The sequence below is a fragment of the Sminthopsis crassicaudata genome, chromosome 3 (assembly GCF_048593235.1).
Source record: "Sminthopsis crassicaudata isolate SCR6 chromosome 3, ASM4859323v1, whole genome shotgun sequence".
NCBI lineage: Eukaryota > Metazoa > Chordata > Mammalia > Dasyuromorphia > Dasyuridae > Sminthopsis > Sminthopsis crassicaudata.
This window is the reverse complement of record NC_133619.1, coordinates 466,739,250-466,764,325: the sequence shown is the minus strand read 5'-3', so window position 1 is coordinate 466,764,325 and position 25,076 is coordinate 466,739,250. Positions and strand designations below refer to the sequence as shown.

The following is a 25,076-nucleotide window of genomic DNA, read 5'->3' as shown; positions in this document are numbered from 1 at the left end:
TACATTTGTCATAGGAGAATGAACAACATGTAAATAGATACTTAAATGCAAGATATTTGCAAAATAAGGCTAAAGTAATATGCACTAACAACTTGACAATCAAGGTAAGCATGTTGTTGGAGCATCTGAGCTTTTGCAGCATTTGAATTGAATCTCAATTGTGAGTGTTAAGAGTCAAGGGTGAGAAAAGGAGGCATTTTAAGCCAATAACTGGCAAAGAGAGGTAAGTGTGGAATATTCTGGAGTTGAAAAGCAAATCATGTACTTTGAAAGGAAAAGAGGAGTTTACATTGTGATGGGTTTCAAATGCCAAGCACAAGGATTTATATTTTATCCAAAAAAGTAGAGCCCCAGTATAATTTCTTTAATAAAAGAGTGACATAATTGGAATTTTACATTAGGAATATTGCCTTGAGGGGCAGGTAAGTGGGGCAGTGGATAGAGCACCAGCCCTGAAGTCAGGAGAACTTGAGCTCAAATCTGGCCTCAGACACTTAATGCTTCCTGGCTGTATGACCCAGGCAAGTCATTAATCCCAATTGCCTCAGGGGAAAAAAAAGATGATATTACCTTGAGAAGCTATGTTAAAGATCAATTGAAGAAGAGAAAGATTCCAGGCAGGGAAACTCTATGAGCCCCCTATCTTTACTGAAGAATGGGATAAACAAACTGATCCTTTCCTCACTTTAGAGTAGCACAGTGGATAGAGTGGTCTGGAATAAAATAAATAAATAAATAAATAAATAAAAACTGAGGTCAAATTCAGCCCCTTAGATTCTTTACTGTGACTCTGGCCAATTAATTAATTAATTAGCCTCAGGTTCCTCATTTATAAAAACAGGGATTAAAAATAACACCCAACTTCCAGGGTTATTGTGAGGATCAAATAAAATGATATTATAAAAAGTTATTTAGCACAGTGCCTGGCACATAGTAGGCATTTTATAAATAAATATTTATTCCCTTATCAAGCCAATCACTGGAACCCATCACAATCTTAAAATTAAGCCGTGCCTATTCACATAATTTTGGTTTGAATACTTTAAAATTTCTTTGACATGAGAAAGATAAATGAGGTACTCCAATTTTGAAGTAACCACCTGATACCAAGACTGATGCACTGAAAATGACATTAGAGGTTTGGTTTGAAAAGTTTGTTATTAACATTGAATCTTAATTCACAAAAATTATATCTACTATATTTTACGAAGTAAAATAAAATTCTTAATAGTAATAAAATATTTGTCGGCTCTAGGGACAAAAGCATATCTGGATAGGCAAGAATTTTCCTATCAGTTTTAGAATTTAGACAATTACTCTATACTCTCAGTTTTGTACTCCAACGCAAATGAGTCAGACTAATAGATTCAGACACTGTCTTAATTGTATTATGATGCAGCTGCGAATGCAATTGGAGCATACTTGCTGACCTCACAGCTGAGAAAACTATTTAAAAGATCTGGAAACCAGATGTTCCAGTCACATTTCAGCAGCTGCTTGAAGAGTTTACCCTGAGTAGCTCCCAAAAGACTGTTATCCATTTTCTACAACTGAAGATATGGTCGCTTTAATTTATTTCTTTGTTTTGCTGTGGGATGAGGCTCAAGGCTGGGGATTCAAGGATGGAATCTTTCATAACTCCATTTGGCTTGGTAAGAAACTTCATTCATATGCTTTTTGTTAGGAAAACAAAGTCTTATTTTTTCAGACTGTAGAGAAGTGTGCCAAACCAGCAAGCTCTCTCCCAATTCATTTATAAGTGAATGTTGCAAAAAGAAAACGCTATTAAAAAAAAAAAAGTTCTAAAAGGGATTTACATTCTCAAACTACTAGTCAGTGACATTTTTAAAGCTTTATTTCCCTCCTTTATAGCCGAGAAGTGATTTTAAAGGAATGCATTTTTTAGAGATGAAAATAGTTGACTTTTGAATACATTTAACATAAATGTTTTGATTATTTTCTTTTTCATATGAGTATGTATATTATAGTTTCAGTAGAAGTTCCTAGAAGATATTGAACGAGATAAGGAGAATTATTATCTGTATTTAAAAAAATTAATTTGTAGCAATATCTTTTGTTTTCACATTGCCTAAATTTTTCTCTGTATCTGAACTTACTTCTAGTGTAAATAGAAAATGTAGTAAAGACTCCAAACTGTAAAATATAAAAATCTTCAAAGCGTTTTCTATAGTGATAGTACAGATAAGTTTTATATTTATATTTATTGTGAAATATTTACATTTCACTTAATTTTTATTGAATTTTAGCAAAATTCACACATGATATATGGAAACAAAAAAAAGATCTCTTTCTGACAATATTCTGTTTCATTCCTTTTTTTCCCTCTTGGTACACATCTTACGAGATTTTTATCTCAATAAAAAAAAAAAAGAAGGTTTTAGCAAAATAAATGTAAAAACTAAAGGTGGAGTGGCACAAAATATTAAGAAAAAGCCCCTCCCACTAAAAAAACCAAAAACAAACTAAACCAAAACAGAACAAAGAAAACATTTCAAATTCTTCAACCACTTCAAATATTAACTTTTAGATAACATTCTGCCTAATTTTCAAAATGGAAATAGATTTTTATTACTTTATGTCTACTTTGTTATAATGGAAAGGGTTTTTTTTTTGAAGTACCGAAAGGAAACTAGACAGAGCAGTTCTGTAAATACAGAAATAACAATGGTCATGAAGTATAAGATCAGCTTGGATCTTAGTTTCATTCTAGCTAAGCTGGATCCAGATCATTTTTCCTTTTCAGCATATGTCATGCTTGTAATAAGAGCCTCAATGAGAGGAGAGTTTTCTCTTAATTTTTATCTTGCTCTTTTGAACCATTTTCTCTCTGAACAAATGTTATTCTTATGAAGAAGTTGGGCTGATATTTATTGGCAGAAAGTCAGCAAATATATGCATTTAGTTATATTTTGTCTCATCAAGGCTCCTTCTGGAATATATGTATAGTATCTTTCTTTCTTTTTTTAGCCAGAAGCAGAATAGTTGATAGTAATAAATACAGCAGAAATTTACTTTGCAGTATTATCAAATTCTCCAGTATTCCTCCTGTGCACTACAATACACACTGCTTAAAGGTAGTGAATGTTATTTTATGCTTTACAGAGATTTCATATGGGTAGATGGTAATGATTATGTCCCACAGGAAAAAAAGTAAACACTAATTCTGCCATTGTGGCATTAAAATCCCCATAATGTTTGTATAATTTCCATGATTTAATTATCACTTAAATCTGAGGCCAATTGTTAATGAATAAACCTAGTATAAATTATTTAGGATTGATTAGAGTCTAATCAACAATTAAATGCAATAAACTTTATTTTAAAATGTAAAATTGTAGTTTGTAAATAATACAAAAACAAACAGTAAACTGGATTTGGCCCATGAGCCATAATTTGCTGACTCCTGGATTAGACTAATATGATTAGAATACCTTCTTAGGAATAGTGGCCTGAAAACTGAAGGGGGGAAAAAAAAGATTTTACCATTACCCAAACAGAACACAATTCATTTCAGTCATCTTATGGAATGGTTCCATACTAGAATCAAAAGATGGGAGAGTAATCTAATCCAAACTATATTTTACAAAGGGAGGTTAAGTGATTTGCCCAAAATCAAGCATAGAAATAATTATTGAAATAAAATTAAAATCCTAATCTCTGGAATTCAGTTCTCTGATCTTTCTACGATAACTTTTTAAGATAGGGAGCATCTAAAGACAGAGGTGATCCATTCAGAGAAATCTTATTTATCTTTTATAAATAGATAGACAAAAAGATAGATAAACGATAACAATAATATACAGCTAGATAGCACAGTGAATAGAATGATAGACTGGAATCATGAAAATCTGAGTTCAAATAGTTCCTTACCTATTTATTAGCTGTGTAACTTGGATGAATGATTTAATCTCTCAATTTTCTCATCTGTAAAATGAGGATAATAATAGCATATACTTCCTAGATTTCCATGGAGATCAAATAAAAACATTTATAAAAACCTTTGCAAATCTTAAAGTGCTATATAAAATGTTGGCTATTATTATATAATATTTTAAGACTGCCTGAAGACCAGTCTCAATGTATGAAAATTCTAAATTTTGGAATATTTAAATAAAGTTTAAATAAAAAAACTAAGAAGTCAAGTACCAACAGTCACTTGAACTACTAATAGTTTTTCTGAGTTCTGCAGGAAGCATCCTGAAAGGATAAATCTAATCTATAACTAGCAGAAGAATTTTGTAAGCACAACACAAATTGATTAAACATGCTTTTTATAATTTTGTATGAACTATCCATTTACTTGCCAAATCCTTTATTTGAGGAAATCTTCAAATTATGGTATATTCCACATTCATGAACTCAGGGTTAATATGATTTAACTGACAAATAGCACTTTTGAAGGTAGACAAATATATTAGTTATATATTTGAAGTAAGGAACACCCTACACTGGAATCTCTTCTCTGCCATTTACTGTGTGGCTGTGGCCAAGTCACTTTGTCTTTTTAGGTCCCAGATTCCACATCTATAAAGTGAAGGGGTTGGACTAAATGACCTCTGAAGTCTTTTTTAGAAAAAAGAGAAGAGAAAGGAAGAGAAGAAGAGAAAAAAAAATTAAATATAGGAAATCTCACCCTTGAGGCTCATTGTAGAGAGAAGGAAAGAGAAGTAAGGAAAGCCATATACCATTATAATATGAAGGATGATGATGATTGAAGGGGCAATGTAATAGTAATAGAAAGAGATTCATACCTAAAGTTTGGAGAACTGGGTTCAACTACTACTGCCTTATAGACTAATTAATTGTCTGGTCACGGGCATGTCACTCAACTTCTCAGACTCAATTTCCTCATCACTGAAATAGGGATAATAATATTTGTTCTACTTCCCTCATGATGTCCTTGTGAGAAAAGTGCTTTGCAACCTTTAAGACATTATATGTTTGAAATATTATTATGATTTTATGAGCCTTGTAAAAGAGGAAGAAAAAAAAACCTTGGAATTTTATGCATTTAAAATTGAGAAATTCATTAATCAATTAACAAGCACTTATTAAATTCTTACCACAGTATGTGCTATATACTAGAGATACAGAAACAAAAGGCTATTATCTCCAAGAAGCTTAAATTCAGTTAATCAGTCAATAAATGTTTCTTAAATAATGTTTATTAAATGCCTACTATGTGAAGATACGTATAGAAAGGCTAAGAGAAAACACAAAAGAAAATTTAGAAAGTGATGTTAGAGGTTAGGGCAGCAGGGAATGAAAAGAATACAAGTCTAAGGGAATGATGGGGAAGAAAGAACTGAATTGGATATAAAATTATATTGACCGAAACTTATATAGAGGAGATATAACTTTTATAAGTATATAAGGCTGCAAGAGAAGTGATTAAGACCTAAACTAGGGTAAAGGTTTCCTAAGTCAAGAGAAGGAAATGGTTATAGACATATTACAAAGGCTGAATTGAAGATATTTGAAACTAGTTAACTTAGGCCTCAGTAAGAGTGAAGAGTCACAGATGAGCCCTAGGTTTTGAATCTATGGGATCAGCATAATGGGGCTGCCAACTTAATCGAATTCAGGAGAAAAGGATAGATTTAGAAATTAAGATGAGGAATTCAATTAAAGATTGATTAAGTAAAAGACCTATGGGTTATCTGTGTAAATATGCTTAACAGGCAGTCAAACATTCTGGACTAGTGTTAGGAGAGTGAAAAAATGGTTAGATAATCAGAATTCAAATCCAGGATCATTGATTTTCTATTCAATATTTTCATTATCTCTCACTGCCTCTCATTTTATGCTTTCCTTATCTCTTAATATTAAAGGAATACATTTTTGTTTCAATGAAGTATTTGTTTCTTTTAGATATCTTTAAGGCTTTGCCCAATTTTTAATTTGTTTATTGAACTTTCAGATACTGTTAGTCATTCTCATCAAAAGTCTGATATTTTTCCAAGTAAGTCAACAGGATAGATCAATTTTCATTACTTTCTTTTGACTTCATGATGTTCTTTTGTTTGTTTCCCTCTCTATATTTCACAAGTAAAATCAAAGTCCAAAGAAAGTCCCTATTTTTCTATTTATTGAAAAATCTATAATTGTACTGCTTCAGGGAATGGATTCTGGATGCAGAAAGAACGAAGGAATAGTTGAATATATAAGTTTAGGAGTTATCCTTGGTAGCTGTTTAGAACTTATTACATAGAAATGACACTTGAATCCATGGGAACTGATCAGTTCATCAAGACAAAGTATATAGAGATAAAAGAAAAAAAAAGCCTGGGATTCTGGAGCACACCCACATATACAGGAAAAGAAATGAATGCCAATCTTGTAAGGATCCTGAAAAGGATTGGTCCAACAGTTGGTTGGTTGTCCTTTGCTCTCAAAGACCAAAATTATATCACTATGTTGAGGGCAAGGTACAATGTGTCTAAGTGTGGTTGATCAGACAATATGAACTCAGAAAATGGTACCACAGGTCAGGCACAAATAGTCCATGTGAACCTTTGAAATGGAAGTGTCTCTAAATTTATGCATCTCACATTTCTTGTCCAAAAAGTAGGACCACTATGATAGAGCAATGTGGTTAAAATTACATTAATTCCCTACAATTATTAAACTTGTTTATAGCATATACTATTCTCACATTTACTAATGTAAAATTTACAACACTTAGTGATTTCACATATAATTTTCTTTCTTATTTATAGATAAAACCAATCATTCTCAATTCAGGTTGTGTTCTTTTTCCCTAAAGGTCACTGAAAATTATATTTTTAGTTAAACTTTTTTTCATGAATACTAATGACTAATTTTTAATATAATCAATCATATTGACTATATATTCAACATAATTCTATTGCTAAAATAATTTCATTAAAACCCATATCAACTACTTTTCTATTTTATTTTACTTTTAGATTGATAATTCAAAAATATTCATTTTACAATTTTTGCCTCTCTCTCTCAAATTCCCCTCACTCATATTTTTCCCAAAAACTTTCTAACAAAGGAAATTCAGCTGCCCAAAATGAACCATTCTGGAAAACAAATTGGCAGTTAAAGTAGCTGATGTAATGTTGTAACATTAGACATAAAATTTCCTGGGATTTGGTCCCTATAGAAATTGTGGGGAAATTTTGGAAAACAATCATGAAGACTTCTCTCTGGGCAGGATATGTTAAAGTCATTGTCATAACTGAACTGAACTGAAGTTTCAGTAATACAGAATCTCTCTGCCCCCAGCACCTGCCACTTTCTACCATCACAGTTATAGTAGAAGGTCTTCTTTTTTAACTTAACCAGTCATCAGACTGTGTTGCTTCTATTTATTTGTTATTTCTGTACCAAGAACTACCATGAATTTTTCCATATGCCTTTCTAGCCTTTCCCCTCAAATATGGAGGGATTTAATATGCCTGTATCAGTGATAACATAGGCTCATAGGAAATGGAATCTTGGGAAATTCAATCAAGCTCATCTTTAAGTTCCAGAGCCCTATGGAAAAATATAATCAGTTCTTCCTTTGGATGTCACCCATTATACTGATTTTTTGAAATTTTGTCACTTCACAGAACAAGCAGCAGGTGTCTATCACCGAGAAGCACGGGCTGGCAAATATCAGCTTACTTATGCAGAAGCAAAGGCAGTATGTGAATATGAAGGAGGGCACCTTGCTACCTATAAACAACTGGAGGCAGCCAGAAAAATAGGTATGTGATTTCCTTGTTAACTGTGAGATTTTAAAGAATTTGGATCTTTGAAAGGGAAAAAAAAATTCTATTCTGACCTGCTGTCAAAAGCAAGTCTTCCACCCTCCATTTTTCTCAACAAACTTCTTTTAAGGTTTCTCTAATTTCTGTAATCTCATAAAAAGTTGAAGCAGAATTGAACCCAGATACAGATAAAATAGGAAGTTGTTCAGCATAATACCATGCAATGGAGGCAAGATGGGGACATTTCTTCGCGTCACTTTTGTTAAATTATTTGAACGAAATTCCTTTCTTCATAGAATATAGGTGTTCATTTCACGATGAATTGTCTTTAGAGAATCCCTCTAAAAGCTTCTGTTGAACAGCAATAAACAAGGAGGTTATTTTCAAACTTCACCTAGAAAAGACTTATCCCAGTTCAGCCTTAGAAAGCTAGAAGAGACAGAAATACAGTAGAAGTCTTCTTCCTTTATGCAGCCTGGACACAACCTCTAAGCTACTTCCTACTCAGGCAACTTCCTCTGAGTCTAGGATACAAGCAAGGGCACTATGTGAATATGTTACAATTAATTATACCATTTTGGTAACCCTGTTGTTAAGTTGATGATAGCCTAACTGTTCTCCTGGGATGGAGATAGTCTAAGTACTACCCTTTGTTGAAAAAGAGAATGCCCATAATAACTTATGGTTTCAAGTCATGATTTCCCTGATATGGAGGATAGATCATTGGATTTAGAGTTAGGTCCAAACTTATGTGACCTTGGGAAAAGCATTTTCCACCTCTAGCCTCTGCTTCCGCATCTGTAAAATTAAGGGATTTGCCTAGATAATTTTAAAGGAATACTCTTGCTTTAGAACTGTAAGGAAGTGAATGACTTTCACTGCTTTGCTTTTTATTTTTAAACTGAACCTTTTTTAAAAGAAATATATGATGCAGTGAGGTAGTATGTACCAGTATTGAGGCCATATGCATCATCCTTGTAGTAAAATAAGAAATATGTATTGAATTGAATTTCAGAATAGCTTGAATAATATGTAATATGTAACATGTAATATAATTTGCCAACTAAGTCTATGCAATACAACTCTCTCTTGCAGGATTCCACGTGTGTGCTGCAGGATGGTTGGCAAAGGGTAGAGTTGGTTATCCCATTGTGAAACCAGGGCCCAATTGCGGATTTGGAAAAGTTGGCATTATTGATTATGGAGTTCGTCTGAACAGAAGTGAAAGATGGGATGCTTACTGCTACAATCCTCATGGTTTGTAAATGAACATTATGAAATACTTTTGTGTATAGTAAAGTAATTTAAAGGGAAACACAGGGACCTGAAGAGGACAGTGTTGCAGGGATTTCCTTACATATATGACCCATAATGTTTCATTCTACTGGAGACAAGTAGGTGTGGTAGTGGATAAAGTGTAGTAAGGAAGTGAAGTAAGGAAAACCTGAGTTCAAATCTTGCCTCATATAAGAATTAGTTTCATGGCCTTGAGGAAATCACTCTCAGCCTCAATTTTCTCATCTGTAAAAAAAAGGGACTAATAATGACACTTAAATTCCACAGTTTTTATTAGAGAATATATTAAAAGAAAATATATTAAAATGTTTAGCTATTGTCATTATTTTTATCTCTAAAAGAGATTGGGTTTTCTGTCTTCATGGAGAGTAGGAAGACAGTTGTGATTAGTCAATCACTCCTTTATTCTCCTACTTTCAAGTGAGTTATTGGAACTAGAATTAGAACTTATTATCACATATGCCATATTTGAAATTTAAGGATACAATACTTTTGAAGGTTCAAGATAAAAATCACTTTTCTTAGTTGCTACAAGTAAGAAGCAGTCCCTTCTTAAGATGGGATGAGAATATTATTAGCTTGATCTTCTCCAGTTTACCTTTCCTTACACCAAACACTAAACATGAAAGACAATCATAGATGGCAAACAAACATTTATTGAGGTAAGTAATGAAAAAGTAATCAAGAAAATAATGATACAGATAAAGTTAGGTTATGGGATACACAAAAATCAGGTGGCTGTGTCCAAAAATATATATCTATTTCTGTATCTTGAGTCAATGACTTCTCTGTCAGCAGATTTATGCTTCCTTTTTGTTCTCTGGGATTGTGATTGATTGTTTGATTGATTAGTATTTTTAAGTGACTTACACATTTTTAAAAAATGGTTGATGTGGGAATTTGTTTTGTTTGAGCATACATATTTGTTATAAGGATTTATTTATTTATTACTTTTGCAATAGAGGATAGGAGGCAGTAAGGCAAGAAAATAGATGTTTTTGTTCACTGAGGGGAGAAACAAAATAAAAAAAAAAAACAGGTTGTTTGTACAACGATATGGTCATTGTACAAATTGTTGTAGTTATTCTCACTTTACTTTGCACCAGTCTATCTGAGCTTTTCTACAGTTCTCTGAACTATTTCTATTTGTTCTTTTTTTACAGCACAATAATATATCATTTCATTTTTTAATTTTGTCTTTATAATTTGAAAATAGCACTATGGATATTTAGTTTAAATAATTCATAAGTTTCACAATTCTTTGAATCTTGATTTGTAGCACCTTAATTTTCATAACCAATTGAAAACAATTTCAGATCTCTGTCAAATTAGAAAATATTTGAGTAATGGAATATGTATTCTTAGACTTAAGCCCTAGATACTTTTAAAGATGCCCCTGGTATTCTTCCACTTCTACATCTCTGATCCACATCATAGCTGATGGTCTTTATGAGTTTCTATGGCTAAAAAAATTAATAAATAATCATGCAACAGCTAAATCCTACTGATAATCTTCTTAAAACTCATATAATCTGCCCCTTAGAGGATAGTCACAGAATATATTGGTTGGCCCTTCCTCAAAGTATTTGTAGCTTGGTAAAAAGGGTTAGAGTGCAATCTGCTGACATTCTCTATAATAACCCAGCACTGTCTTGTTGCCATCCTATAAAAGAGTATTAGAGCAGACTTTTGGTGGATGACACATCCCTTACTCCATCCCATAATTATCAATAAATAATAAGTCTCTTCCAATTGTAAATCTCCCCATGCCTCTTAGAATAGAATTAGATAGATATTAAAGCAAATGCCAAGAAATGGTATGATGAACTTCATGTATTCATTTCAACTTAAGAGATTGAACAAATTATACTTGAGTTTTGAGTACAAACCAGCCAAGTACTGGAAATCATTTTAATGTGTCATTCTAGAAAGAATTTCATGAATTAGTTTTACCCTTGATTTACAACAATTTATTTTGGACAATCCCTTGCATGTAATACGTTCTTCCTATGGATATAGATATAATTCAGCTTAATCCAACAACTATTTGTCAAGTTCTCACCGTATACAGAGCCCTATGCTAAGTAGGTACTGGGTTCATAAAGATAGAAATGATTCATTATGATGTAACCACTCACTGTGGGATATGTGTGGGGAAGGAGGGCTGAGAAATACAACATGTACAGATAAGTATGTTGCAATTCATGAGAACCAAGAAAGAATCTAGAGAAAAGTACTCTGGAAAAATTTGACTAAATGAAAAATATGGGCAATAGCTAAATGCTTTTTATATTTACCCTACCAACAATGACAAAAATATACTGTTCCAAAAACATTTTGAATAAGAGCTTCGAAAATTGGAATGTCATGTTTTCAGTGGGCAGCTAAGGTGGTACAGTGAACAAAGTGCCAGGCCTGAAGCAGGAGACTTAAAGTAAGCTTCATCTTCATGAATTAAAATATGGTCTCAGATACATACTAGTTGTGTGACCCTGGGCAATTCACTTAATCCTGTTTTCCTCAGATCTTCATCTGTCAAATGAGTTAGAGAAAGAAATGCCAAACTGTTCTAGTACCTTTGCCAGGAAAACTCTAAATGGGGTTATAAAGAGACAGACATGACTTAAGTGACTGAACATAACAAAATGTTTTCAAAAGTTGCACACTCTCCTTGGAAGTGGCTTAGAATTTTTGGATTATAATTTACTCTAATATAATTTCAGTACTTAGATTCAATTTGGTTTTAGCAGGTTACTTAATTATAAAGGAAGTGGTTAGCTTGAGGGAGAATAGGGATGCTGTGTAACTAGCATACCTCTGAAATAGCATCAAGTCAATTATGGACAATTTGAATAAAAAGACTACTTTTTAAAGTATCATTTAAAAAAAATTAAATATATTTTATTAATCAGAACTTATTTTGCAGGTTCATTTTTATTGAAGTTAGGCCATAAAAATAAGATTAAATGATCAAAAGTCGATTTATAAATTTAGAGCAGGAAGTAATCTTAGAAGACAACTAATTGATCATCCTCATTAAGAATTTTTTCAATTAATAAGCATTTTCTCTTTTTCCAATGTCTCCCTCCACTAGAAAAAAATAAAGAAAAACAAAATCTTTTTTTTTTTTCACTTTAAACTTAATAGATCTTCAACTCCACTCTTTTGTCTTTTTTTTTTGTCTTTTTTTTTTTTTTATAGCTTTTTATTTGCAAGATATATGCATGGGTAATTTTTCAGCATTGACAATTGCAAAACCTTTTGTTCCAATTTTTCCCCTCCTTTTCCCCACCTCCTCCCCCAGATGGCAGGTAGACGAATACATGTTAAATATGTTAAAGTATATGTTAAATACAATATATGTATACATATCCACACAGTTATTTTGCTGCACAAGAAGAATCGGACTTTGAAATAGTATACAATTAGCCTGTGAAGGAAATAAAAAATGTAGATGGACAAAAATAGAGGGAGTGGGAATTCTATGTAGTGATTCATAGTCATTTCCCAGAGTTCTTTTGCTGGGTGTAGCTAGTTCAGTTCATTATTGCTCTATTGGAACTAATTTGGTTCATCTCTATGTTGAAGATGGCCATATCCATCCGAATTGATCCTCATATAGTATTGTTGTTGAAGTATATAATAAAATCTTCTGGTCCTGCTCATTTCACTCAGCATCAGTTCATGTAAGTCACTCCAGGCCTTTCTGAAATCATCCTGCTGGTCATTTCTTACAGAGCAATAATATTCCATAATATACATATACCACAATTTATTCAGCCATTCTCCAAGTGATGGGCATCCATTCAGTTTCCAGTTTCTGATCACTACAAAGAGGGCTGCCACAAACATTCTTGCACATACAGGTCCCTTTCTCTTCTTTAAAATCTCTTTGGGATATAAGCCCAGTAGTAACACTGCTGGATCAAAGGGTATGCACAGTTTGATAACAAAAAAACAAAATCTTGCAATAAATCATTAACAAAAAAAAATTTTTTCCCCACATTGGCCATGTTCAATCACAGATCAATTATAAAGAGGATTAAGTATCTCAAATTATGAACTGAATATGACAATATATGTTGAAACTAGATGTGTTTTTATTGTTTAAAAAGATATTATCTTGGGGTAGGGGAGGAGGGGGAGAAGTGGACAAAACATACCAAATCATATTATGTTTCTAAAGTTAATTTGTTAAAATCAAATGTAGGATAACAATTGCTTGATTTGGATTGGTGTTGGAGAGAGACCTATGAATATGAGAAATTAAAAAAACATAATATAGTAATCTTTGATAATCATTTTTTATGAATTATGATTTCTATGAAGTAGCTATAAAACTAGAAAGTAGACAGAATAGACAGTAGGTCCTAGAGTAAAAGTGTTGTAGGCCAGGAGACTGGTGCAAGTGGGAAGGCATGAGTTAACTTTCTCACACTCCCACCCTACCAAGGATTGTTGTCATCAAAAAAAGTTGTTCTGGAAATCTCAGGCAGTTTGGGCTAGCTTTGCTTCCAGGTGAATTGTTCCGATACACAAGTATGGACTTTTTTGGCAAAGGAGAGTATGAAAACATTTGAAGGACTTTAGTATAAACATCCTGAGACTAAGAAATTTTGCTAGGATAAGATGGTTTTCAGCTGAAATTGGTTGAAAACTACAAATCAGGACTTAATTATTTTGTTGATTGTCTAGAATTAAGAAAATGATAGAGAAAATGTTCATAATGCAGGATAAACTTGTATTTACTTTTTTTTTTTTTTTTTTTTTTTTCTGAGAGCCACTTGTTAAGCATTTACCAGCATGCTGCTGCTCTTTACCAGCAGCCTTTTCCCTGGGAAAGTCTGTTTATCTGTTTCTATCCTTCTGAACTTAAAAGCAGCTCTCAAAATGCTTTTTTTTTTTTTATTGGAGAGTATTTTAATATGTTTTTATTAAAGAAATTGACTCTTTAAGATTCCAGTTCTTTTCCCATTATGACAATCTTTCAAAGAGTTTTCTTATAGGGAAAGAAAATTCAAAAGACATAGCTTCCAAAATTCCTTCCATTTCTGAGATTCTGTAATTCTATTACGTCTATATGGTTTTCCCCCCCCCCCCAAACTCCATACTGAGTTCCTTGATGCAATTTCTTAAATGACTTCATCTGCATGAATCTTGCAATGAGGCTCAATGTTTCCCTTGTGCTATCTTTAATCATGAAATGGCAATAGAAGATAGTACATGAACTTTAAATTCTTTTTCATAGTAGTAATTTTGTGTTGCAATAACCTCTCCATACTTTTTCATCAGGTCTTCCAGACAAACAAAAACCACAGAAATTGATAGCGCCATAGTCTGTCACTTTATTCATATCACCATAATATGATTATATTTAAAATGTATCCCATGATAATATGTGGCTAAATAGAAAATATGAAAGAGGAAACTTTTAATCTGAACTCAGTGTCAAGTAACCAATAGAATCAAACATTATCATTATCTATCTTCCTTTAGATTCTCTGTTACTGCAGAAGACAAATTGCTAAAATATAACCCAGCAGTATAACTTGAAAATGAAAATATTTAGATATAAAGATACTAAACATTCTATCAGCAGTAGTTGGAAAACAATTACTCTAAACAAAATATATTTCTTACCCTAACATTTTATGGTATTTCTCTGCACAAGAAGGAGCTTGACTTCCTACTAATAATTTATGTAAATGTATTCCATTTAGTAGAAATAATATTACCATTGCATAGATAAGGGAAATGAGGGTGAAAGGTTATGACTTGCCAAAAGTCATGCAGTAAAATGGCAGAGCTGAGACTTGACTCCAAGTTCTCTGATTCCAAATCTAGTGTTCTTTTCATTATAAGATGTGTTTTCTCATGATGAAAACTTTGCTTAGGGTAAATTAGTCTGGATGTAGTAAATAGGACAAATTGAAGAAAGGGGAAGGCTCTGAAGGGCTTAAGTGATACTGAAATCTCTGCCAGCTCCAACTCTCAATAATCCAGTGTTTGGGACAAGGAAGCAAGCCAGTTAAAGGATTCTACAACAGTAATCCAGATATGAAATGATGACTCTCCGGGCTAGGATAGCCATAATGGGAATGAAGGAGAAGCAAAAGATTTTTTTTTTTTAATTTACAAAAGGATTGACAGGGATTGGTGATTGTGTGTGTGTGTGTGTGTGTGTGTGTGTAGAGAGAGAGTTACATAAAGACATTTATATAGATATAGGTATCTATCTATCTATCTATCTAAACACATATATGATAGAAAAATCAATGTTTAATTTTAGATACATTGAGTTTAGCTCTGAGGTAACAGGCAATAGAATGAAAATGTTGAATATAGGAAATAAAGGGTTGATACTTGAGTAAGAGTTCAGGATTGGAAGTAGATTTGTGAATCATTAAAATAATGATAATATTTGACAACATAAAATAAATGAGGTCTCCAAATGAGAAAAAGAAAGAGAGAGAGAGAGGGAGGGAGGGAGAGAGGGAAAGGGAGGGGGAGAGAGAGGAGGAGAAGAAAAGGGGGAGAGGGGGAGGGGGAGAGAATGTAAAAAGAGAAGAGCAGAAAAGCAAGAATCAGACTTTGGAGTATATCTAACTATCTTGCTCCATAGTACAATGACTTAATCATGATAAAACCATTGTGATTATCTTTAAATATCAGAGCCAATAATCAGAAAGCATTTAGTGATACTTAGTATTTGTCCTTTTACCTAACATTTTAAGATTTGCAAAAGAGCTTTACAATAATCTGATTTTATGTTCACAACAATAATTTGAGATGGTATTATCCCCGTTTTACAGATGAAGAAACTGAGGTAGATAACAGTTAAGTGACTCACCCTGGGTCATGTAGCTAGAATCTGAGGTCAAATTGAAACTCAGAACTTACTGACTCCAGGTTCAACACTTTATTTATTGTACCATAAAGCTGCCAACCATTCAAAGAGATTTGCTGAAATATTTACTTCAAGAGTAGGGAGGAAAATATCAAAACTATTAAAGAATATAAAACAAGTATGAACAGAAGCGTAAGCAATCAAATTACTCATTTTTCTGTTTTATCTATCCAGTCAACTATATAATATATGCACTTTTTATTCCATAGGTGCTGCTGTACTATATTGGGTGATATACTGGGCTATTTCAATATTTTATGGAAAACATCCTAACAATTAGAATTATTTACAGTAGAATGGATTGCCTCCCAAAGTTATGTATGTATCTTTTTGTAAAGTCTTTAAGCAAAGGCTGAATAACATTTTTATATATGATACAGAGAGGATTCTTGTTAAAGGATGCATCATACCAGATGTCATTGCGGTCACTTCCATCTTAGATTCTGTGAAAAAAAAAAAAAGTCGTAAATATAGAATAACCAAGAAACAAATCTCCTTCAAGACATGGATTCGTGTTTTATTACCAAATGGCACTTATTTTCTCTTTCAGCAAAAGAATGTGGAGGGGTCTTCACAGACCCAAAAAGAATCATTAAATCTCCAGGATACCCAAGGGAATACGAAGACAATCAGATCTGCTACTGGCATATTCGCTTAAAGTATGGTCAACGTATTCATCTGAGTTTTCTGAACTTCAATCTTGAAGATGACATTGCTTGTCTTGCTGACTATTTAGAAATATATGACAGCTATGATGATATCCATGGCTTTGTAGGAAGGTAAAAGTGACTTTTCATATATCTAATTAAATCTAGAGATAATAGCTTGTCATTTTTGGCTCTGCATTTCTTCAGTATTAATTTTCTATATCTATTTGCTGAAGTACTACTTGACTCAACATCCTATTTTGACAAGAAGGATTCTTTGATATGAAGAATCTTGGCTTGTTACTATCGTATGTAATAATTGGTAGCCTCATTTTGTGGTGGTTCTTTGTTCTTAAGAATTAGTTTTATACTCAATTTTAAAAAATTCAAGTGTTGACCTTTTAACTGTGGATTCAAGGTTAAGGAAAATGTATTTATGGGAAATCCATTATAGTTTCAATGTCATCATTTCCACTCCTGTCCATCTTGTTTAAATAATTCTAAATAATCAAGGAGTCTCACCTCAATAATTAAGATTGTCCTGCTATTAAAAAAAAAAAAAGTGTTTCCTATCTCTCTGTAAAGAGATCTTTATATACAATAATAGCAATTCTTTCTTTTGTTTCTCAAAAGAACATGACAATAAAAGTCTTTTGTTCTGACCCTACAGAGCTCATTTTCACCAAATCTTATATAAGTTGACATTTGCCGTACATTAATCCTTCTCTGTATCTACCATCTTTAAAATATAGAAAATTCCAAAATCTCCATGGTAATTTTTCATAGGAATGGAGGAAAATCACAGCATGAATAATCCAATGTCAAATAATTCAAAATTTCTTTAAAATAAATGTCTAATGAAGAAGAAATGTGGGTGATCATAGTTTTAGAGTAGAATAACAAAGGAATGTTTTTAAAATCTGGTGGAAAATTATTATTGGGTAGGAAAAAAGTTACTGGAATAATGTTTATGAGGACATGAAGGAGAAATATATCAAAGAGTAATGGAATTAAAAAAAAAAAACTGAGTCCATTATTCTCAAGGTCACAAAAAAAGCCCCTTTTGTCCTTTCAAACCCGTTTCAGATATCTACCAAAAACATCTAAAATATTATTCAGGAGATAATTTTCAAAAGCCTATTTTGTTACTACATTATGTAATGTTTTGTCTAAATTAATTAATTTCCTAGAGGCTTGCATAATTCCTTCTTTTTATATGGTTCCAAGTAGTTCTTTTCATCTTGTGATAGGGAAATCTTTGAATGTGGCCTCTGACACTTTTGCCATTTAAAAATCATCCCATAGTTGTGGTTGGCAAAAATCTCTTCAGAAAGGGAAATGATATTACTTTTCCTTAACTGACACCAGTTCAAGGCAACTTATGGTATGGAATAAAGAAGAAACCTGGATTTGCTTTTTTGAAAGAATTTTTAATTACCATTACATAAACAATTACAAAAACATAAATTAAGAAATGCCAAAATTTTTCTTTCATTTCTGTCCTTTATTTTGACAGGTGGTTTGTTGAAGTGACACATTTTTTTTTCTTGCCCCTCCTCTCACTTTTAAACCAATAATTCAATCATTTGAAGGTATACCCTGAAAAAATAAAAAGATTTACTGCTGAAAGGAAAATGAGGTATTTCTTTTAGTAATAAAGGAGCACTTAATAATGCATGAATCCTTTATTTTCTTTTTTTTTTTCATAGATACTGTGGAGATGAGCTACCAGAAGATATTATTAGTACAGGTAACTGCAAATTATTGAGACAAAAAAATGTATTTTTGAATGAAATAAATGTATGTTTTGGGGCCCAGGTTGAGTCACTGAGAACAGTATATAATTTCTCAAATTATTGAGTCACAGAATTTTAGAACTAGAAGAGATGTTAACAATCTTGTAGTGCAATTTTCTTATTTTGTAAATGAAGACCTTGAGATCTAGGTAAAATGAAATGACAAGAATAGGTTTACAAGGAAATAAAAACCATTAACTGAAAGCTTGGGTTCTAGCACTGGTTCTGTTTCATATTCCAGTGTCCTTCTGGACAAGTCATAAATTTGGAGACTCAATATCTTCATCTGTGAAATGGATGTTATTATTTTATTTGTGCTACCAATTTTATATTATTATAAGGAAACACTTTCCACAATATGTAAGTGTGTTATGCTTCAACCCAAACTCACTGTGCTCCCTTAGTACTGCTGCTTTTCAGAAGATGAACTGGGTTATACTTGAACTAGGTTGAACCTTGAATTAGGTTATCCCGTAAACAAATTTCCCCCATTGCCCTTCTTAAACTTTCTCAGTTATCTTTACTTTTTTTTAAGAATAAGGTAATTAAATCCTTTAAAAGCAAGTTTTGGTAGGGAAGATGAAAAGAGGAAAGGTAGACAAAGTTTCTAAACACAATTTCAGAAGGCTTAGAAAATGGCCTGATCATTATGGAAATAAAAACAAAAATATTAGCCTATTGTATTCATAGTTTTATGAGCCTCCTCTGATTATAAATGCAAAAAACAGGGTCACTTAGAGGACATGCAGAGTTCAAAAGAAAATACAAATGCTGAATAATAATATTTTATTTCAAAATGATAAAAAACATACAGAACATAAAATTTTAGCTGCAAAGAGGTACAAATATTAGAATGAATAAACTAAATGGGAGGGGAGAAGGGGAGAGGGAGAGGGGGAAAGGAAGGAGAAAATTGTTAAAGAAAACAAAACGAGACTTCCATATTGAAAAAGACAGCAGGAGAAGAAACTTGAGGAACAAAAAATGCATAATGTTTCATTCTTTGTTTCCCAATACAAGTTGTGTTGGTGTTTGTAACCTGAACATTCACATCTTTATGTTTTAAAGATGTTTAAAATTTCAGTTAGAGAATCTCTCCAAGGTTCTTGCAAATGGGAAAGATGCAATTTAAATCTATAGGAAGACTTACCTGTAATATAGCTGCCATAGATCCACTCTCTTAGGACCAGAAGTGTTGCTTTTTCCTTCCTCAGACACTAAAGTGATTGGAATTGTCTCTCTTCTCTAACATTAACTCAAGGCCTTGTAAACTGTTGCTCCCTTCCCTATGTTTAGGGGGCTAATGACTAGTATTCCAATGCTATTTAAGTGGCTAAACATAGGATTAGCTTTTACAAAGGAATATTTACCTCAAAAATATAGAAAGAACAAAAATACTAACATTTTGCCCAACATACAGAGTGGCACCATTCTCCTCAAAACCCTTTCACTACCTTGGGAATAGGAGGGTGTTGGGGGGGGAGGGTATTGGGCTTACAGTTTAGCTCTTTTCCTAAATAACACTAATTCATGTTCAAAGTATGTAACATGTTGTTGTTTGTCCTTCATTTCAAAGAGGGCCATGACATCAGAGAGGTGATGCCATGACACACATGTGAATTGGATTTAAGTGAGGGAGGCTGGGCAAGATCACCTGGCTCACCTTCCCCTCTGGAACCACTTTCCCCTCCAGAACCATCTGGGTCCAGTGGCCAGATATAGATCAGGATGACTGGAGATGGACCTGGAGACTGTTCTCAGTTTGCCTGAGGTCACACCCATTCAGTGACTAATGCTAGGTATCAATTGAGGCAGAGAGCCTCCTTTTTCACCTAGTTAAAAAAAAAAATCTAAATAAATAAATGTGCAAAGTACATAATACACACACACACACACACACACACACACACACACACACACACACACACACACAAAGTCAGCATCCATGTAAAAGCCAGAATCAATGCAGGTTTTTGCCAGGACCCTTGTTCCTTGGGGTGGTCCTTCTGGCTGCCCTTAACACCTAGCCTGGATTCTTGGATTCCCATGGCATATAGTTCTGGAACAAATTGAAAATTATACATCTAGCAGCTAGAACTGAAAAGAGCAAACAAAAAAGCCAAACAACTAGGTCCAGTTTCCTGGGTTACAAGCCCTAAAAGGGGGAAGAGGAGGATCGAAGGAAGTAGACAAATTCTTTGATTGGAGTTGAGACTGTGGAAGATATTTACTCCAGCATTTACTGCCAAATCTACCTTAGGATCAGCTCTGCAGTTTCTGGAGGCTTTCCTTAACCCTTTCTGGTTCTCTAGGGTGTAGCCCAAGAAATAGGATAAAATTGAGTTTTAGGGCTTTTTTCCTAATGGTTCTGAATTTTGAGGGGAGAATTAACTGTTTAGCATCTACTTATTCAAAACTGAATGGGGAGGTGATCCTAATCCTCAAAGACTATGCAGGTAAAACAATGGGACACAGATACCTACAGATCCAATTCAATTAATATAGCTAAAACTAGTCAATCTAAAAGTTCTGAGGCCTATCACCACATCAACTCTTAATGACCCTGAGTTCTAAAAGAGCTGCTGAGTTATAGTCAGCATTAAAAAGGGACTATTCACAGAGGTCCTTGAAGAATCATAGTATTTGTTCAGGAATTATGGAATATGAATCATTTATATAGAAGATCTTGTCAGCCTTCTCCAAGGGCAGTTCATAAGTTAAAAATTATATTCCTAACTAAATTGCTGTAGTTGACTGAAGAGAGTAGAAAAACGTAATATAAGAATCATTTGAAGAAACTGGAGATATTTAGCAAAGATAAAGGAAGACTTAGGGGAGACTTAGTTTTCTCTAAGTATGTGAAAGACTCTTACTGAAGAGGAATTAGACTTATTCTGCTTGGATTCTGAGGGCAAAACTTGGCACAAATGCATGAAAGTCCCTGTAAAGGAGCTTTCAGCTTGGTTTATGGAAAGCAAACAACCTTAGAAGTATAGTGGCTCTCTTTAAGTAGGGCCTTGAAAGCTTGCCTGGGAAATTCACTTCTTTCAGTTGTATCCAACTCTTCATGACCTCATTTGAGACTTTCTTGGCAAAGATACTAAAGTGTTTGCCATTTCTTTCTATAGCTCATTTTACAGATGAGTAAACTGAGAGAAAAAGAATTAAGTGACTTGTCCAATGTCATACAGCTGGTGTCTGAGGCTAATGAGGAAAAGGAAAGGGGGAACCCCATTTGTCGGCGCATAGATCCCATGAGGCACAGTGTCCCTGTAAAATGAATTTACAGGCCTGAAAACCTAGATTGATAAATAAAAGGTTTATTGTAGGAATTTGGAAGTAAAGCTCAGTTAGAAAGACACCAGGGCCAAAGGTGGCCGTTGGCGGGCAGGGACCCTTACATGGCTGGAAGGATACCATGTGTTGGCTGGGAGGGCTTCGGCAATGAGGGCGTTCCAGCTTGTTTCTTTTATACCCAAAAGATGATGGGCGGTACCCAGTTCTGGCTGGCTTTTCAGTTAGCCCAGATCAGGTGAGGGCTGGGGGAAGCTGAGCTGAGAGTGGGGGGCTGGGCCCGGATATTCAAAGGGTGCCTTTGACCAGGATTTGGGAATCAAGGTCAGTCATGGGTTGGGCAATTAGGAATCTTAAAGGGACCCCAACCCTCATCAAGGCCAGATTTGAATTCAGGAAGATAAGGCTTCCTGATTTTAGAGTATACTACTTAGCTACCCTAAATTATAAAGACAATTCTTATTTAAGTATTAGTTGGTCTCTAGTGTCTCTTCCAATTCCAATATTCTATGACTAGTATAAGGATTACCTACAATTAATTAGTCCCAATTAAACAAAATTATGTCCACCATATGCAAGACCATGCCAGCTGCTGGGTATGCAAAGATTAAAAGCAAAAAACAAAACAACAACAACAACAACAAAAAGCAAAATCCTGTTCTTAAATCTTGTAGAGTTTAGAATCTGCTGATGCTTACCAAGTCAAGAAGACAACAATTAAAACTGAAAACTGCATTGAGATTTTTGGGACACATTGCATTTATTGACTATTGTTGTAGACAGATAGGAGCAGCTTAGCACTAATTGGAAGAATGAATGCTTTGGCCGAATTATGCCCTAGTCCTAAGAAAACTACTTCCAGAGTTAAATCCTCTGTTTGTTTTTGTTTTAATGTAGTAGGACAAAAGCCACACACAAATAAGACTTCCAGTAGAGTAAGATTTCATTGGAGAGAATTTCCCTCTTTCTCCCAGTAAGGTAGATTTACCCTATCAATGAAGTTTTTTAAGTTGGAGAGGCTATTTTAAATGTCATTTATTAATACTAATTTCTGAATAAATGTTGAAGATGAGGAATTTTCAACAGATGAAAAAGTAATCTTTGTGATTTCTTGCCATAGGAAATGTCATGACCTTGAAGTTTTTATCAGATGCTTCAGTGACAGCAGGAGGTTTTCAACTCAAGTATGTTACAGTGGATCCCACACCCAAAACTGGTGAAGGAAAAAATGCCAGCACAAGCTCTCATGGAAATAAAAACTTTTTAGCTGGAAGATTCAGCCATTTGTAAACCAACACATCATCATCAAAAATGATAGTAATGGTGATTGCATTTTTTTAAAAAACTCTATGTGTATCTTTTAAAAAGAAGTCATTGATGTCAGAGACCAAACACTTTGTTAATGCTAACCTTTGCACTATTTTGGTGAATAGTGAACTGAGTGGATGAAGATTAAATTCCAACTAAGAAAATAAAAGTGAGAAGCACTAAAGAGAAGAGAACTTGATCTTTCTAATCCCAACAAAATCAAGAAATATTCTAAGTGAACATTACTTTCTTCTCCTCTCTTCCACATACTTCACATACAAATGTGAGCTATTATTAGTATTGTATGTTATTTAAACCCAGCACTTTGTAATGTCTCATTCACTCTGTATCAGCCCTTTTGTATTCTGATTTACAGCTCTCTCTCTCTCTCTCTCTCTCTCTTTTTCCAATTTCAAAGATGTGATTTCATATCCTCAAAGTTCTCATACCTTGGAGTCTTAGGAATCTTAATTAATGTCAAAAAAAGTTTAATTATCAAATGATATATATATATATATACATATATATATATAATTATCAAATATATATATCAAATGACATCAGTAGGGCAATAATATCCCCTTTCCCCTCTTTTCTCTTCCTTCCCATTTACCCAATAAAACTGATCTAAGTCAGTATCATTATAAATGTGAAACATGAGGGATGAGAATAGAGGAAAGGGAACAAAAATCTTCAAAAAGAGTGTTCAGTGATCATATTTTTTAAGTTAATGAAAAATTAGAATGCTTTTTAATCACATTTGTAACACTTTTTCTAATACCCTAAACCCTAAGAAACACTACTATCAATAAATATTCATTTAAAGAGTGTAAGCTTGGTAATGTATATAAGTATCATAAGCATTTAATTATAAAATCTTCTCCCTCTTCATTTCTTGGAACTCAAGACTTCCCTTCAAGGCTTTATTTATGTACCACTTTCTTCAAGAAATCTTTTGTGATTCCTTCAGTCCTTACAGCCTAGCCCCTATTACTTTGTATTTATTTTGTATATATCTTATATGTATTTATCTGAGTATGTATTTATCATGTTTTCTTTCCCTAAAAGAATGTAATTGCCTTAAGGGCTGATACTCTCACGTTTATATTTCTAATCTTGGTGCCTGGCACATAATTGATGTTTAATAAGTATTTTAATAATAAATTTCATTGAATTGAAATTGTTTAATATGTGATATGTCTCTGGTTATGTCATGTGCAATTATGTGATTAATTTAGCACAAATTTACTACTTATATTTAAAATGATTTATCTTTTGTTTTAAAGTATTAATAAGTTGATAAGTCATTGATAAATTTAATAACTGGCTTATTTCTTCCTCCATTCAAATCTCAACTTGGGTATCATTTCTTCCCTGAAGCTCTCTTAGACAACAACCTCTACCTCTCTTCCTATGGTACTCTGTCTGGACCTTTCTTTTTACTTATTTCACTCTTTTTAAGATCACTGTCATTTGTGTACATTACACTCCTTGTTTGTGCCATATCTTCAGAGACTTGTACTTAGTACTTTTTAAACAAATGTGAATTCCCTTTCCCCCCCATTTCCCTGAAATCTACTCAATATATATAATTTGATTCCTCAGAGTCAATAGCTGGGATATTAATACTGTTTAAAAATTTTTTTTGGAGAGGACAATCCAAGACAGTGTCCTCATTATCTATAGTCATTAAGTGACCTTTTTTTCTTATTCTGTCTTATGAAAACTTGTGCCCTATTTTTGTTTGATAATTTCTCAAATATATAGTCTGAGATAATTTTTTCTTTTTTTTAACTTAAAGTTTTTTATTTTCAAAACATACATGGATAATTTTTCAACAATGATCCTTGCAAAACCTTGTGTTCTAAATTTCCCTCTTTTCCTCACACCCTCCCCTAGATGATGAGTAATCCAGTATATGTTAAACATGTTAAAAAAAAATGTGTTAAATCCAATATATGTACACATAGTTATACAATTATTATGTGGCACAAGATCAAAATGGAAAAAAATGAGATAAAAACAAAATTCAAGCAAACAACAACAAAAAGAATGAAAATGCTATATTGTGATCCACACTTAG

General features: G+C 33.2%; 1 protein-coding gene across 1 annotated transcript; it reads left to right on the top strand.

The window, feature by feature from the left end:
* The first annotated feature begins 1,473 nt into the window (after window positions 1-1,473).
* TNFAIP6 (TNF alpha induced protein 6) lies at window positions 1,474-24,173 on the top strand. Its single transcript, XM_074303458.1, has 6 exons — window positions 1,474-1,652; window positions 7,605-7,742; window positions 8,841-9,002; window positions 16,499-16,727; window positions 18,305-18,345; window positions 22,806-24,173. Exons 1-6 carry the CDS (start codon window positions 1,559-1,561, stop codon window positions 22,973-22,975), a joined length of 834 nt encoding a protein of 277 aa, XP_074159559.1. The 5' UTR covers window positions 1,474-1,558; the 3' UTR covers window positions 22,976-24,173.
* The last annotated feature ends 903 nt before the right edge of the window (window positions 24,174-25,076 follow it).